The sequence below is a fragment of the Kogia breviceps genome, chromosome 1, assembly GCF_026419965.1.
Source record: "Kogia breviceps isolate mKogBre1 chromosome 1, mKogBre1 haplotype 1, whole genome shotgun sequence".
Classification (NCBI taxonomy): Eukaryota; Metazoa; Chordata; class Mammalia; order Artiodactyla; family Physeteridae; genus Kogia; species Kogia breviceps.
The window spans coordinates 25,063,642-25,082,067 of record NC_081310.1 but is presented as its reverse complement, the minus strand read 5'-3'; the positions used below and the strand labels follow the sequence as shown (position 1 = coordinate 25,082,067).

The 18,426-nt window shown below is 36.4% G+C and overlaps 1 protein-coding gene across 1 annotated transcript in view; it reads left to right on the top strand.

Moving 5' to 3' along the window:
• SHCBP1L (SHC binding and spindle associated 1 like) overlaps positions 1-18,426 on the top strand; it is a 43,740-nt gene that overhangs the window by 4,741 nt on the left and 20,573 nt on the right. The window contains exons 4-7 of the mRNA XM_059074844.2: positions 6,841-7,055; positions 7,976-8,062; positions 8,132-8,350; positions 16,157-16,262. Coding sequence (XP_058930827.1) covers positions 6,841-7,055; positions 7,976-8,062; positions 8,132-8,350; positions 16,157-16,262 — 627 coding nt within the window. The remainder of the gene's footprint in view (positions 1-6,840; positions 7,056-7,975; positions 8,063-8,131; positions 8,351-16,156; positions 16,263-18,426) is intronic.

Genomic DNA, 18,426 nt, shown 5'->3' with positions numbered 1-18,426 from the left:
TTACTTGGATTGAAATACCAATAGTGCTATATAATGCTCCTTGTTCTGAAGTCACAATAATTTATTCCTATGGACCTCAATCTCTGGCTTTAGCTTTAGATGCTATATTAGTTTTTCTATTGCTGCTGCAACAAATTACCACAAATTTGGTGGCTTAATATAAATTTGTTATTTTACAATTCTATAGGAAAGAAATCTGACATGGGACTAATTGGGCTAAAATCAAGGAGTAGACAGGGCTCATTCCTTTCTGGAAGCTCTAGGGGAAAATCTGTTTCCCTGTCTTTTCTAGCCTTTATAAGGTACCTGCATTCCATGACTTGTGGCCCCCTTTATCCTTTTCAAAGTCCTTCTCACACTATCTCTCTGGTTCCCTACAGTCTAGAAAGATGCTTTTTTTAAAAGCATCTTTTGTTTTTTTAAGTCCATTTTAAAAGACTCATGATTAGAATGGGCCAAACTGGGTAATCCAAGAGAACTTTCCCATCTCAATTCCTTAACCATAATTACATCTGCAAAGTCCCTGTTGCCTTGTAAAGTAATATATTCACAGGTTCTAAGTATTAGGGGACCATTTGAGGGCCATTCTTCTGCCTAATACAGATCCATACAAAAAAGAAAAAAACTTGGCAATATAATATTTGATTGGAAGGAAATCTAACATATCATCTTTGTTAAAAACTGGGCCAAATATTAAGGAAACTTTTTTATAACCTCTGTAAAAAGCAATTTGGTAAAATATATTAAGAACTTTAAAACAGTTTATTTGTTTTAAGTCAGTTATTTCTCAATAAAGCTGGAAGAAATAAAAATAGTAATAAATAAATAGACCCCACTGCACAGAAAAATAAATAAAAATTTAAATGTTCATTTTTTTTCTAGAAATTCATTGTATAGAAATCATAAATGTAGAAAAAGATTTATGTATTTAAGGTAATCAAGTCATATTTATAAAATTAAAAATTGGGAAGACCATAAAAGTTTAATAATAGGATATGGGTCAAATAAATGATAATATATTCATAAGATAGAATATCATGAGTTATAGAACTTATGATAACAAAAAAACTCTTAATGATTTGGAATGTGCTCATTGTGTACATAAAGTAAAACAGGAGACACAAAACTAAATATACAGTATGATCCAACGAAGTACATAGGAATAAAACTGGAAGATAAAGAGCAAAAGGTTAACAGTGATTATCTCTGATGACAGAATTTTCGTTGATTTTTAAAAATTTTGTAAAAAAAGCATGTCTAGTCACCATCAGTAAGCTTTCTTGGACAACATGCTTTAAAATTTTGTTTATATCCCTTGATGAAGGCTTAGAGAATCTTTAATTTGCAGATGTTTAAGGGAATTCTCAGTGGATTCTGGAAATTGGTTATTTACCTGATTCTGCTATATCATAGTTGTAAAGAGGAAATAGTAACTTTGAGCTGTGCTCAACATTCACAGCTTGCATCGTGGCTGTTTCCACACACTCCCAACTCCAGTAATAGGCTCCTTGGTTTTAAAGCCTGTTTGAAAACTTGGTGATCTCTAGACCCGCTGGACAGCTTTTGGGATCTCCATCATCATCCTAGAAATTTCTTTCATCATTCTTGTGTAAATAACCTATTTCTCCAAATTCCTTTTTTCTTAGTTTATTCTCTCATTTTGGCCAAGGATCTTATCCTAATAGCTTCACGGGTAAGGGCACAAAGTAGATAAAATTTTTGTGATATTGTGTGCTTGAAATCTTCAAGTTTACTTGACAGATTAACTGGGTACACAAATTCTAGGTTTGATTTCATGCCCAGAATTTGTAAAATTCTATTCCATTGTCTTCAAACTTCCAGTGTTGCTGGTTGAGAATCCAGTGTCACTGATTCTTTTTTTTAAAAATTACATAAACGAATCAACAGTTTTTATTTTATTTATTTATTTATTTATTTATTTATGGCTGTGTTGGGTCTTCGTTTCTGTACGAGGGCTTTCTCTAGTTGCAGCGAGCAGGAGCCACTCTTCATCGCGGTGCACGGGCCTCTCACTATCACGGCCTCTCTTGTTGTGGAGCACGGGCTCCAGACTCACAGGCTCAGTAGTTGTGGCTCACAGGCCCAGTTGCTCTGCGGCATGTGGGATCTTCCCAGACCAGGGCTTGAACCTGTGTCCCCTGCATTGGCAGGCAGATTCTCAAACACTGTGCCACCAGGGAAGCCCACTGATTCTTTGATTTTATATATATATATATATATATAAAAATATAGATATAGATATAGATATAAAATATATGTATATATTTTTGTGGCTGTGTTGAGCCTTCGTTGCTGCACATGGGCTTTCTGTAGTTGCAGCGAGCAGGGGCTGTTCTTCATTATGGTGCACAGGCTTCTCATTGCAATGGCTTCTGTTGTTGTGGAGCAACAGGCTCTAGGCTTGTGGGCTTCAGTAGTTGCGGTGCGTGGGCTCAGTAGTTGTGGCACATGGGCTTAGGTGCTCTGTGGCATGTGGGATCTTCCTGGACCAGCACTCGAACCCGTGTCCCCTGCATTGGCAGGCAGACTCTTAATCACTGTGCCACTAGGGAAGTCCAAATGATATATTTTTTCCTGTCTGAAAACTTGTAGTATCTTCTCTTATAGTATTGTCCCCAGCGTCCTCCACCAAAATGATAGCAAAGGAATTTTTTAATAGGTACCCAAGGAAAAGAGATAGAAAAGGAGACAATAGCAACAAATTTAGAAGGTGTAAAACATATAAATAAATGACAACTGACTTAGTAGAGCTAAGAAAGTTGAATTCTGTTTACAGCAGGGAAAGCCGGAAAAAAAAAAACAAACCAAACACTTGATTTACACTGCATAACCCCAAAGGCTTAGGAATTGACTGTACTTAGAACTTGAATTGCGTTGAAGATGGAGCTTGAATTCAAGAAGAATTGCTTGAAAGCTATTTAAGAAACAGAGACTTCCCTTCCAGGAAGATGGAGTAGACAAACTTTTCCCTATTCTTCCTATCAAGTACAGCTAAAAACCCTGGATTATATGTATAAATAAACATAAGACTCTGAAATTTGGAGAGAAGGCAGATTGTCTAGGGACCTTGTGACACAAGGAATGACATGATGATGAGTTCTCTGGGCTTTGCTTCATATATCCTAGACTGTGTACCAGAGGAGCTGGAAATCTGGAAGCACCAACAGGTGTAGGAAAAAAAATAAAAACTTCCCCTCAAAAGCCTTCTTTCTCTAGTCAAATTCAGGAAGGGGACAGCCAAACAATACAGAAGACAAACTGCTGCTCTTCACTCCCATCTTGCAAGAAAAGACAAAATGAAGAACCTACACCTCCACCCTTGCCAAGTTGTAACAAGGCACATTAACCCCACTCCTAGAGTGGTGTTAGAGAAGATCTAGTGGGAAGAAAATGGGGAGCTGGGTGATAAGGAACTTTCCCTACCTCCCATGGTGTCAGTGTAGACTACATGGGAAGCCCGGACTACCACCCCCACTCGTAAAGGGACTCACTCCTTCCACTCCCTGCAAGGATGGTGTCAGAAAAGGTCTAGTGGAGAATCAGAACTTTCACTACCACCCCCCGTGATGTTAGTGGAGACAACGTAGGGAACAGTAATGAGGTGCTCTCCTCTCTCAGCCACGGTGGTATCAGTGGAGGCATAATAGAGAACCTGAACTCCCACCCCTCAATAGCAGTAATGAACAACCCCCTCACCCTTCAGTGCTCAACAGAGGCTGAGCAGAGAATCTGGACTTCCATCCCTATCTGGCAGTAACAAAGCCCCTTTTCCATGCCAGACTGGTGTCAGAAGAGGACTGATAGAATAAAAGATTTAAATAAAATCAATACTCTCACAATGTAATACACAAAATGTCCAGGTTTCAATAGAAAATTACTTATCATCACTCTCAATCACTTCTAAGACCCAGGAAGATCTCAACTTGAATGAGAAACCAATAGACATCAACACTGAGATGACAGAAGTGATAGAATTATCTGACAAGGATTTTAAAGCAGCCATCCTAAAAATGCATCAATGAGCAATTATGAACACATGCAAAATGAAAAAATTGGTCTTGGCAAAGAAATAGAAAGTAAGTAAATGAAAGTTATAAAGAAAATGAAATGTAAGATGCAAAGAAAAACCAAAACAAAGTTTTAGAACTAAAACTGAAAAATATATAGTAACTGCAATTAAAAACTCAGTGGATGTGCTCAACAACAGAATGAAGACAGAGGAAACAGTAAACTTGAAGGTAGAATAATAGAAATGACCTAACTGAACACCCAAGAGAAAATAGATGAAAAAAAAACCCCAAACCAAAAAACAAACAAACAAAAAACCGAGCCTCAGGGCCATGTTAGACTATAACAATTCATGACTTCAGAGTCCTACAAGAAAAGATTGGGCTGAAAAAAATATTCAAAGAAATAATGGCTGAAATTCCCCAAATTTGGCAAAAGACATAAACCTACAGATTTAAGTAGCTGGCTTGAGAAGCATGGTTAAAGATGGGAGTATCCCACTGAAAAAAAGATTGTGATTGGTACTGAATGTTAGGATCATCTGCCTTCTACCCTGATTCTCCTTCTAGAACACAGGCAGCTAAGGCATATCTCTCTAGACATTAGAGTTGAAAGATTCTTCTATGATCAGTTCAAAAGAAAAGATCTAAAGATACTGATATATGAAGTTCCCGTGGAAAGAGCCTGGGCAGAACATCTTACAGTGGATCCATAGTAGACTTGTTCCACACAGACCTTCCAATTACCTTTATAGTGCTCAACTCTTAAATATGAGCAGACAGCCAAAGGTCACCAGACATTTGATGAAACTTTAATATCAAAACAGTGGTTAAAACAGCAGAAAAGAAGACATTTGGAAGAAACAGATTACAGGGAGAAGAAAAACAGACGCATATATAAAACTATTAATATTCTCAGAAAGAAGAGACAAGCTAAAGCATTCATGAAACAAGAACTGGATCCTATATGATGGGAAAATTCCAAGAAAGAAAGAGAGCTTTGGGAAAATAAAAATACAACAGCAAGTGAAAAACTGAATAGAAGGACTAGAAGCATTGGAAGATAAAGTGGAGTAAAATCTCCCATAAAGTAGAGCTGAAGGACTAAGAAATGGAAAGGAAAGAGAGGAGAGTAGTTAGGGGATTGGGTCCAACATCCAATTAAATGTTCTAGAGAGAGAAAAGGAAGGAGGGAGGGAGGGAGGAAAGGAAGAGGAGAAGGAGAGAGAGAGAGAAATAGGAAGAGGAGAAAACAAGAAAAACAGAGGAAAGAAAATTGTCAAGTTGTGAAAGTTTCCTAGAACAAAAGGACATGAATTTCTACATTGAAAAGGCCCACTGATTGTCTAGCACATAGTGAAATTTGAGAACACGAGAGCCAAAGAGAAGGTTGAGCAGTATTACAGAGAGAAAAACAATAAGTTCATATAAGAGGCAGAATAGCATTGGACTTCTCAAAAGTAAGTTCTTAACTTTAAAAGGCTATGCAAGTATATTGTCAATAAAAGTGATATCCTAACCTAGATTCTATACCCAGTCACACTATCAGTTAAGTATAAGAGTAGAAAAAATTTTCTCTTTTCAAGGATGTCATATAGTATACAGCCTTTTCAGGTTGGTTTCTTTCACTTAGTAATATGCATTTAAGGTTCCTCCATGTCCTTTCATGGCTTGATGGCTCATTCCTTTTTAGCACTGAGTAATATTCCATTGCCTGGATGTACCACAGTTTATTTATCCATTCATCTACTGAAGGGCATCTTGGTTGTTTCCAAGTTTTGGCAATTATGAATAAAGCTGCTATAAGTAGCATCAGGTAAATAAAATCTACTTAAAAATAAACAATTTTATTGGAGATGTACTTGAAAATGTTTAAAATTGATTATTGGAAGTGTATTTTTTTCAGCTTTATTGAGGTATAACTAACAAAATTATAGGATAGGGTGTATAACATGATTTTATATATATATATACCCATATACATTGTGAAAGGATTCCCTTCATTAAGTTAATTAACATATCCATCACCTCACATATTTACCACCCCCCCTTATTTGGTGAAAACATTTAAGTTCTCTCTTAGGAAATTTCAAATATATACTACAGTGTTATCAACTATAGTCACTATGCTAGACATTAGATCCTCAGACCTCATTCACCTTATAGCTGAAACTTTGTACCCTTTTACCAACTTCTATAATTTTAAATTTTGTGTTAATACTTAGCATAATAATTTTTAAAGCTACTGTCAACTCAGTGGTTCTCAAGCACTGATTTTCAGACGTGCTGGAGGTTATCACTCTATTGTGGTGAAATGAGACAAGTAAGCACAATATAGTGTGTCGTTTATGAAACTAAATTTATTCAACCTAAGGACTTTACCTTGTTTTTTAGGACTTCATTTTTTGATTATGTCCATTCTACTTTTTTTGGTACTTTATTAGCCTTTCTTTTAAAAATAATGTAATATAGATAGTAGGATTTTTAAAAACATACTTTTATGGCAAAATTAGTCCAAAAACTTTTTTTAATACTACTGTTTTATAAAACCCCAAAGTCTGGCAACTCAAAACTTAGAATAATGTGGGAGATAGGCAATTCCTCTCATGAACCTTAAAATTAATGTTGTTTAAGAATTAGTTTGAAAAATTGTGTTGATATTCAATATTGATCTATTATTATTATGTATGTTGATTGTTAAAGAAGTCATAAAAATTTAAAAGAAGAAATTTTATAAGTAGCTCATATTTGAGAAAGAATTCTTGTGCTTTACTTTCATTTATAATTACAAATTTTATAATATTTATCTTAGGTAACTTGTAAACGACGCCAAAGCGCATCATCTTGTTTCAAAGTTACTGTTTCTGTTGCTGAGCCCTTTTCTTCTAACATTGCAAATATTCCAAGGGATTTGGTCGATGAGATTTTGGAAGAACTAGAGCATAGTGTGCCTGTCTTGGAAGTGTACCCTGTTGAAGGACAAGATTCTGATTTACATGATATTGCTTTGGCCTTGGAAGTTGTAAGGTATTAGAGGTTTTTTTCTTCTGAAAGTTCAAGTTCTCATATTCAAAAAGTTAATTTAATATGTAAGTCTTGTTCATACAGGCACTTTAACTTTTACTCACTGCTGAATTCAATTTTTCTATTTTTAATGAACATACTTGTAACTTTTACTCAAAACATTCTCTCTTATGGAAGTATTATATATGGGCAGTAAGTTAGCTGTTTTTTGATCTTGCATTTTACAAAAATTGAATTTTGAACAGTTCTAGAGATAAGTAATGCTAAATTCTAGGCAATTCCCTGGCGGTTCAGTGGTTAGGACTCAGCGCTTTCATTGCCGGGGCCCAGGTTCAATCCCTGGTTGGGGAACTAAGATCTGGGAAGCTGCATGGCACAGCCAAAAAAACCCAAAATCCAAAAAACAAAACCACTAAATTCTGTTCATATTTAAGCATCTTAAATATATTAGATTTCATTTTTCCCATTTAAAGGCATTACAAATACCTGATGTCATCATCCCCATTGTGACTGCTTCTTACAAGTTGATACAATTTGAGAGAAACTATACATAAGCATAATACAGAATATTGGGGGCATGTTTTTGTTTTCCTAATGCTCCCCCAATATAAAAATATGATGATATCTCAAGTATTATTTCTTTGGTAAACAAAATCATAGCCACAATCTGTGAAATGTGGAGCATGAATTTTACAATCCCACTTCAAGAAACATTATCTTATCTGTAGTAACTTGAAATAGAATGCAGATCATCTAATGTATAAAGTTTTACTTTTAATATTAGTTCTCTGAAAGATCATTTTGAAATATTTTTCTTAACAATTAAGATTCATATAAAGATTTCTGACATCAGAATGTCTTTTTAATTCTAAACATGTACTGGCTGATTTTGATCACTGTCATCTCAATTTGATTTATCATAGGTTTTTTTATGACTTTCTTTGGAGGGACTGGGATGATGAAGAAAGTTGTGAGAATTATACTGCTTTGATTGAAGAAAGAATTAATTTGTAAGTATAGTTAAAAGCATTCATCACATTATGTAAGATAAACATTGTAACTATACTGATACTTTTCAGGTGGTGTGATATACAAGATGGAACAATACCTGGTCCTATTGCACAACGTTTCAAAAAAACTTTGGAGAAGTATAAAAACAAGCGAATCGAGCTCATTGAGTATCAGAGCAATATTAAAGAAGATCCTTCTGCAGCAGAGACTGTTGAATGCTGGAAAAAGTACTACGAGATAGTAATGCTCTGTGGATTATTGAAAATGTGGGAAGATTTACGCCTCAGGTAATAATTTGTTCTATTTTAAATGGAAACAAAAAGATTGCATAGTCATTCTTTTATCATATCACTTGTCATATATGTTACCCTAACTGAAATAGATTATAAAAGTAGATGTCCAATTTATAAGCACAGGTGCAACTACCAATATTGGAAAATTATTTTTATATTAGCTGAATTCACTGAAATCATTGTTTCGGGTATTTTTGATGGAAAAAAATCTCATAAATCTAGACCTTTCCTTACCTTTCTTCTTTACCTTCTTAATTTTGGCCAAAGCATAAGAAAAGAGTAAGTAGACATCATCTACATATAAAATGAAAAGTAAAGAGAGAGTTGACTAATTTGGCTGCCTCATAATTTCTTTTCTAACCAAAATAATTTGATAAGTTTTTTGATGTTTTAAATAAAATAATGCAGATTTAACCAGCATCATTCTCCAGAATACTTCAAAATGTAATAAAATATTTTTACATTACTGTGCAGTAAAATATATATTTCTGTCTTTGTTTGAAATAGAGGGGAAAGAGGAATTCTTGCTCATGACCCCAAAATTAATGGAAAATCTTGATTGGAGCCACAGGACTTTTGGCTATTTCATACTAAGTTGTTAAGCTCCTTCCTTTGTGCTCCACCTTTACTCATTCTTTGCCGTGGGACTTCTGAGCCATATTTTACTTGTCTAACAATTAATTATTAGCCTAAATATATTCTTCTTCTATTTTCTTTCGTTTGACCTTTTTTTTAAAAAAATTATTTATTTGGTTGTGCTGGGTCTTAGTTGCTGCATGGGAACTCTTAGTTGTGGTGCGCGTGTGGGATCTAGTTCCCTGACCAGGGATTGAACCCAGGCCCCTGCATTGGGAGCATGGAGTCTTAACCACTGTGCCACCAGGGAAGTCCCCAAGTTTGCCCTTTTAAAAAATCACTAAGATTCTCATTCTAGTGCCCATTTTTGATGTTTCATTGTTATTGGGATTCCTGTGTAACAAAACCTTAGGATTACTTTGGGGAATCAGTATAGATAAGATTTTTGAAATCCACTTATCTAGAAATCCAGATTCAATGAAAGTTGAATTTTAATACAAGTTATCATCACTAGACTTTATATTCTAATGGTATAGGGCAACACAGAGTCCTCTCATCTTAAAAGTTATAATTACAGAGAATCTTATTCCAGGGGTGGTGGAGTGAGTTAATTGGTCAAACCCTTCCATAGATAACAATTATAATATCTGGAAAAATATATTAAAAGTCTCCAAATATTTTAAGGCACTGTGAAATGACCAAAAGCAGCAGGAACCAGAAAAGTTTATCCTTGGAATGGGTAAGAAATGGGAACTTGTGGCATTCTGGTCTGAGGGTCATCACCAGTTCTCATAGCTCAGGCAGCAAAAAAAATGGCATCTTACTGTTTCAAGGTGACAAAGGACAGTGCTGGCAGAGCTGCTGGAAATTTAGTTGGGATAGTCTGAAAGTGAGAGAGCTGCAAAAGGAGTGAGACCCAAAATTTGAGCATAAACTCTGCTCAGATCCTTGGCTGTCCACTAAACTTTGCTAGCAATGGCAGGGGAGAGAAATCTGGGAACTCTGCTAAATAAGGAAGTATAAGAGTGAAACATGGAAGTTAAGAGAACTGAGCAGAGATGGTCAGCTGCTACATACCTCAAGGAAAACATTTTGAGGCCAGGCAAGTTAACTGCCTGCTAAAATACAAGACTACCAAATCCTCAGAAGAACATAACACAAGAGTTACCAGAATATATTATCCAAAATCTCCAGTGTAGGGCTTCCCTGGTGGCGCAGTGGTTGAGAGTCAGCCTGCCAATGCGGGGGACGCAGGTTTGTGCCCCGGTCCGGGAAGATCCCATATGCCGCAGAGCGGCTGGGCCCGTAAGCCGTGGCCGCTGAGCCTGCGCATCCGGAGCCTGTGCCCCACAACGGGAGAGGCTGCGATAGTGAGAGGCCCGCGTACCACATAAAAAAAAAAAAAAAAAAAAAAAAAATCTCCAGTGTTCAACCCCAAATTAATAGATATGCAAAGAAACCAGAATTTTAGATCTATCCTCAAGAAAAAAAGAAGTTAATAGAATCTGATTTTGGGTGGGCCCAGATGTTAGATTTGTCAGACAAAGACTTCAAAGCAGCTGTTATAACTATATCAGAGAACTAAAGGAAAGCATAGTGTTAATAAGTATACAGAGAATCTCAACAGAGAAATGAAAACTACGAAATAGAACCAAGGATTTCCAGAGTCAGCTCTAACATGCAAAGAGCTTGTGAGTTATCATTCCTATCCTTACAACAAGAAAAAAGCTGAACAAACTTGAAAATTACTTTCTTGGAACCATCAGAGAACTGAGGTCACAGGACAAACTGCCACCCTGAAATCTGGAGAAAGGTAAGAGTCACAGCTAAGATCTGCTTACCTTGAACAGAACCCACTAGAGCCATAAATTGTAAAAGACTTAAATGGTAATTTTGATAGATTGCTGGGAGCTGAATGTTAACGAGTATGAGAGAAACTCCTGGGGAGCTGCAGTTCTTAGGGAGACCTCATACCTTTGTGGGGTTTTACCTCTAGGAGTCTCACTAGATTCTCAGGTTAAGAGCCAAGAAAGATCCCATTAAGACTGTGGGTGAAGGGAAAAGTAACCATTGTGAAATATACCCCTGAGCATTCTCCATAACAAAGATCTATTCTCCAGGGGAAAAGACTTTACCAGAGCTTTTTCCCACCTAGATGAAGGGCATTTCCCTGACTCTAGCCCCATCTAGCCTTCTTATCTGGGGAAAGAGGGGACTAAGAAACACTTGTGAAGGTCACAGTTTGGCGATATAGACTCAGTAAAAGCCTGATAATCAATCATAAGAATATAGAACACTTCCTCTCTGCCAAAACTTAAAACCACACCAACAGGATTCCAGTATAATAACTAGATTATAGTTAAAAGAGCTGTAAGACACAGACTCTTCCAAGAGTAGTTTTAAAGGAGGCCCAAAGATATATAGAGGAGACAGAAATATGGAAACTACAGGAATTTGAAGCCTCTGACACCTAAAACTACAACAAACAAACACAGGCTACCTCCTGGTTGGATTAATATAAAACCTCACACTAAAAGCCTATCTAGGGCTTCCCTGGTGGCGCAGTGGTTGAGAGTCCACCTGCCGATGCAGGGGACGCGGGTTCGTGCCCCGGTCGGGGAGGATCCCGCATGCCGCGGAGCGGCTGGGTCCGTGGGCCATGGCCGCTGGGCCTGCGCGTCTGAAGCCTGTGCCCGCGTATCGCCAAAAAAAAAAAAAAAAAAAAAAAAAAAGCCTATCTACCTCACTTCCTATTAGCCAATACATCATGCGTGGGTTTCAACAAAAAATTATAAGATATGCTAAAAGGCAAGAAAAAACTAAGTCTGAAGAGGGAAAGCAAGCATCAGAACCAGACTCAAGTATGATTTTGGAATTAACCAAACAGGAAATTTAAAATAGCTATGATTGGGACTTCCCTGGCAGTACAGTGGTTAGGACTGCGTGCTTCCACTGCAGGGGGCACAGGTTCAATCCCTGGTCAGGGAATTAAGATCCCGCATGCCATGCAGTACAGCCAAAAATTAAAAAAAAGAAGCTATGATTAATATGTTAAGGACTTTAATGGAAAAAAAGTACACAACCTGCAAGAACAGATGGATAATGTAAGCAGAAGATGGAATCTGTAAGAACAAATTAAAAGATCATGCTAGAAATCAAAGACACTGTAAATAGAAATGAAGAATGCCTTTGAAGGGCTCACCAGTAGATGGGACACAACTGAGGAAAGAATCAGAAAACTTGAAGATATGTCAATTGCATTGTCTCAAACTGAAATGCAAAGAGAAAAACTAATGAAAAAACAACAAAACATCCAAAAACTGTGGAACAGTTTCAAAGAATATAGCATATGTGTAATTGGAATACCAGAAGAGAAAAAGGAAATGCAGCAGAAAAAAAATTTAAATTAATAATGGTGAAAATTTTCCAAATTAAATGCTGACACCAAACCACAGATTCAGGAAGCTTAGAGAACACCAAGCAGGATAAATACCCCCAATTGTATAAATAGGCATATTATATTTAAACTGAAGAAAACCACAGATAAAGAAAGAATCTTGAAAGAAGCCTAGGGGGGTAAGGAAACCCTACCTATAGGTGAACAAGAATGAGAAATACAGTGGGCTCCTTATGAGAAACCATGTAAACAAGATGATGGTGGAATGAAATATTCAAAGTGTTGAAAGAAAACCACCATCCAAGAATTCTATGTCTAGTGAAATTATCCTTCAAAAGTGAAGGGGAGGGCTTCCCAGGAGAGTCTGCCTGCTGATGCAGGGGACACGGGTTCGTGCCCCCGGTCCAGGAAGATCCCACATGCCGCGGAGTGGCTGGGCCCGTGAGCCATGGCCGCTGAGCCTGTGCATCCGGAGGCTGTGCTCTGCAACGGGAGAGGCCACAGCAGTAAGAGGCCCGTGTACTGCAAAAAAAAAAAAAAAAAAAAAAGTGAAGGGGAATAGCTTCCTTAGATCAAAAAAAAAAAAAGAAGAGCAAACTAACAAAAACCAAAGGAACTTGTCACCAATAGATTGGCCTTGCAAGAAAGGCTAAAGGAAGTTCTTCAGGAAGAAGAAAAATTATTAAAGGTCAGATCTACTTATACAAAAGAAGAGCTTTGGAGGAGGAATAAATGAAGGTAAAATCTTTTTTTTTCTTATTCTCAATAGATCTCTATCAATCTAAAAGATAACTATTTAAAGTAATAGTAGTTATGATGGTATTTGGTGGTAATTGTGTATGGATTGGTTAAATAAGTGACAGTAATATCATAAGGGATGGGAGGGGAGAAATGGGAATACTCTGTTAAAAGGTACCTGTACTATACATGAAGTAGTATAGTGTTATTTGATGGTGGACTTAGTTTAAAATGTATATTGCCATCTATAGGGCAAACACTAAAAAACTTTAAAAAATAATTGATGTGTTAAGAGGGAAGATAAAATGGAATCACTAAATGCTTAACTAAAACTAGAGGAGGCAAAAAAGGAAGTACAACAAATAGAAAACTGTTGCAAGTGTAGTAGATATTAATTTAACGATATCAATAATTTATTTTAAAAAATATTTATTTTTATTTATTTGGCTGTGCTGCATCCTAGTTGTGGCACACGGGATCTTTTTAGTTGTGGCATGCAGGGTCTTTAGTTGCGGCATGTGACCTCTTAGTTGCAGCATGTGGGATCTAGTTCCAAGACCTGGCATTGAACCCAGGCCCCTGGCATTGGGAGCATGGAGTCTTAGCCACTGGATCACCAGGGAAGTCCCTCAATAATTACTTTAAATGTGAATGATCTAAATACATAAATCAAAAGATAAGAGATTGTCAAAGTGGATAAAAAGACAAGGTTCAACCATATGTCATCTACAAGAAACCCACTTTAAACATAAAGGCTTAGAAATGTTCAAAGGAAAAGGTTAGAGAAAGATACTTCATGCTCACACAACCATTAAAAAGCTGGAGTAGCTATATTCATTTCAGACAAAGTAGGCTTTCAGAACCAGTAAAATTATCAGGAATTGCATAATCATAAATGGTTTGATTTTCCAAGAAGACATGACAATCCTTAATGTGTGTATGCACCCAACAACAGAGAATCAAAGTATGTGAGGCAAAAACTGATAGAAATGCAAGGACAAATAGACAAATCCAGTATTATAGTTGGAGACTTCAGCTTCCCTTTTTCAATAGTTGATAGATCAAGCAATAATAAAAATAGATCTAGAGGAGAATTCCTCTTATTGAAAAAGAACATTACAAAAACTCTACAGCTAACATCATACTCACTGGTGAGAAACTGTATGCTTTCCCGCTAGAAATGAGGCAAGAATATTTTCTCTAATCACTTCTATTCACCATCATACTAGAAGTCTTAGATAGTGCAATAGGACAAGAAATAGAAATGAAAGATATACAGGCTGGGAAGGAATAAATAAAACTCTTTACAGATGACATGACTGTCTACATAGGAAATCCTAAATAACAACCACAATAACAAAAAAGCCTGGAAAAAAATTAGTATAGCAAGTTCACGGGATGCAAGGTTAATATTCAAAAGTCAATTTCTTCCACCCCAATGTTCATAGCAACATTGTTTATAATAGCCAAGATATGTAAGCAACCTAAGTCCATATAGATTCAATGGAATAGTACTCAGCAATATAAAGAATGAAATTTTGCAATTTGCAACAATATGGATGGACCTGGGGGTATTATGCTTAGTGAAATAAGTCAGACAGAGAAAAACAAATACTGGAGCCTGTGCTCCGCAACAAGAGAGGCCGCGATAGTGAGAGGCCCACGCACTGCGATGAAGAGTGGCCCCTGCTTGCCACAACTAGAGAAAGCCCTCGCACAGAAACGAAGACCCAACACAGCAAAATTAAATAAATTAATAAACTCCTACCCCCAACATCTTCTAAAAAAAAGAAATCACATATACCTTTAATTTCAAAACTAAGATTGTGTGAGGAACTACTTATTTCCTGCATGTAAGATGCTTTATTCTTTGAGCAACTAGTAATTAGCTATACAGTGCAAAAAATGTATGAGTACTCTCAAAATCAAAACCAATTGCTTAAATAGGTATAAAAATGCTGAATGGGTTTGATTTTGAAAAGTTAAATGAAACTTTTGCTTTGGAGGACATTGCTACTATCTTAAAATTCAAAATTTAATAATTGGTGTCATAAATTCTTAGAAACAGTCTTCTGAAATTTTAAGCTTTACAAAAATATTAACAATTGAAATATAAGCTGAAAAATATTGGTATTAATGCTGCATCCCATTAGCATCAAGCAATAATCAAAGTGCTGCAGAGAACCCAAAAGATTACACCTAAGGAGACTACTGGTAAATATGTTGAAAAAGGAGTATCCCTTTTGGCTGACAGTAATGGTAAAAGTTATACTCAATTTTTTTTTCTTTCTTTTGATGACACTTAAATGATTGATAGGAAACAGGAACTGTAAAGAAAAGCAGAAAAAATATAAAGAATGGAATTAACTAAAAGTGCTGAACATCGCTTGGCACAGGGAGATCAGCTCGGTGCTTTGTGACCACCTAGAGGGGTGGGATAGGGAGTGTGGTAGGGAGGGAGACACAAGAGGGAAGAGATTTGGGAACATATGTATAACTGATTCACTTTGTTATAAAGCAGAAACACACCATTGTAAAGCAATTATACTCTAATAAAGATGTTAAAAAAAATGGAAGTAAAAAAAAAAAAAGCAATGAAGAGGGAAGCTAGAATTGTTCTGCTGGGAGGCCAGCAGCCAACTATATCTATGGAGAACTTAACCTTTGAAACAAAAACAATCTGTTAAATGAACATAGTATCTCAAATTAGGCATGTCCCAAAACATTCTTATACCTCAGTATCACAGGCATAACCTATCGCTGCTTCAAGAGTCTACAATTCAGTGTATTATGAAAGTACAATCAAGAAAAATTTCTACTGTATTGAAAAGTGGAGATGATTGTAGTGGGTTGCACACAGATTTTCATTAAAATGAAAAGATTTTAGAATTCAAAGCTTTAAACACTCAGTTATCTAAAAGATTTCAGTTGTTTCATTGCTCTGAAGTTGCTCATTGCTCTCAAGAAGCTTAAAATTAGTGAAACCTATTTCTCAAAGATGCTTAGTACCAAGTTTTAATTTTCTAAGTAAGTATATGTTGAGTCTTTTACATGTTAATTTAATCATAAATAAATGTTTTCAACTTCAGAGTTCATGGGCCTTTCTTTCCAAGAATTCTGAGGCGTAGGAAAGGAAAAAGAGACTTTGGAAAGACTATAACACATATCGTAGCAAAAGTGATGACTACTGACATGGTAAGAAATACACTATTATTATTTGTTCATTTATATAGCTGTATATAATCAGAAAAGAAGCTCTTTGAAGGTTAGATTCTTATCTGACAGCAATGCCTTATTTCCTCCATTACGTCCAGCTCAGAGATTGGCAATTAATAGGTACTAAATAAATATATGTCAGCAACTACTTACAGAGTACTAGTCTTGTTGCCAGGAGCTAAGCTAGTAGCTACGGGAGACAACCATGAGAAATACTGCATTTCAGGGAGATACAGTTTTGAACCAGACCCACAGTCTTGCTCCTTCCATACATTTGACAAGTTTGAATAATGGTGGAGATATGGACAAGTAAATAGGCTATTACAATTACAACACAAAATGATAAATGCTATGATAGGAGTATGTACAGAAGGCATATAAGATGGGTACATAAGCCAGAGTTAGGAATTCTGGCAGTGCTGACTGGAAGAAATAACCAGATGAAACCTGAAGGGTGAGTGTAAATTTAACCAGCCCAAGAGGTGAAAGTGTTCTAAGTCAGAGTAAATATTTCTATCTCATTTGACCTCTCAGTAGCATTTCACAGCTCTCTCCTTGGAATACTCTTTTTCATTGTCTTCTGTTACAATACTTTGCTGGTTTCAGTCTCTCTAGTTTTTTTATCCTTCTGTCCTCTAAATGCTTGGAACTTATCTTTTTTCTTCACTATAATATCCCTAAGTGATTTATCTGATCTCTTCCCATGACTTCAGTTATATACACTGATAATCTAAAATGTGTATCCACAGCCCACATTTTCATTCTGAGACCCAAACCTATATGTCTAGCTGCCTATTACTCATCACCCCTTGATTACCTCATGAGTACTTCAACTCAGATGTCCACAATTAAATTCATGATCTTATCCATTGACTTGTTTATATTCTAGAATTCTCTTTTTCAGTAAATGGCACCACTATCTACACAGTTGTTAATTACAATCTTCTGAGAGTTAGCCTAATCCTATCCCTCATCACTTTCATGTACTCTCTTTTTTTTTTTTTTTTTTTTTTTTTTTTTTTGTGGTACGCGGGCCTCTCACTGTTGTGGCCTCTCCCATGGTGGAGCACAGGCTCCGGACGCGCAGGCTCAGCGGCCATGGCTCACGGGCCCAGCCGCTCCGCGGCATGTGGGATCTTCCCAGACCGGGGCACGAACCCGTGTCCCCTGCATCGGCAGGTGGATTCTCAACCACTGCGCCACCAGGGAAGCCCCATGTACTCTCTTTTATTCCTAATTAATACCATATCCTGGTGTACACCATATTGTTTCAGAGAGCTACTGCACATCCTTTAGGTCTCAATTTACATGTCATTTCCGTAGAAAAAGGCTTTCTCAACCTTCCAGAATACATTATACTACATATACCCATGTACCCTGAACATTCCCTTATTGGCACTTTTCCTAATCATGGAAATCATGATTTCATAATCATGAAATTATTATGATTATGATTTCATAATCATGACTGTATTAAATACTTTTGTGGCTATCTATTGCATGTCTGTCTCTTTTACTAGAATATGAGCTTCTTGAGAGCAAGGGGTGTATGTTTACCATTCATCCAATCACCTAGCATGATGCTTAGCACGAGGTAGGTGCTGAGCAGTTTTTGTTGAATTAGTAAATGAATGCATGTTTGACAAGAGAATATGGGGTATATGTGAAGAACTAAAAGAAGTCCAGCAAGGATGGTGTTTAATACCTAGGAGGAGAGTGGTTAGAGATAAAGCTGGACTATTAGACTGGTCTTATCTGCTATTCTACCCATTTTTATTATTTTCAACAAAATTTAACTTTCCTTTGATTTGCTTATAAGATCAGATTTTCAATAACATTAATTATTCCACCAATTATATTTGTAAACATCTTTTAAAACATCATTGTAAAGTAAGGTATAGATTTTGCTTTTATCTCCAGCCTTTTAAAATATTTTTATTTTTACTTATCTTTTTTGTTTGTTTTTAAATCTGTTTTGGCTTTATTTTCCTATATGGCAGTAAGAAATTTCTTTGATTTTTATTCAGTGCTTTGCAACCCTGTCTTCATTTGTGTAAGTAAATATCGATGAACTTCAGAGGACAGGATAATGAGAGGAAGGCTACTCTGAGAAGGCAGTGTCATCAACTTCCACTTTGCTTAG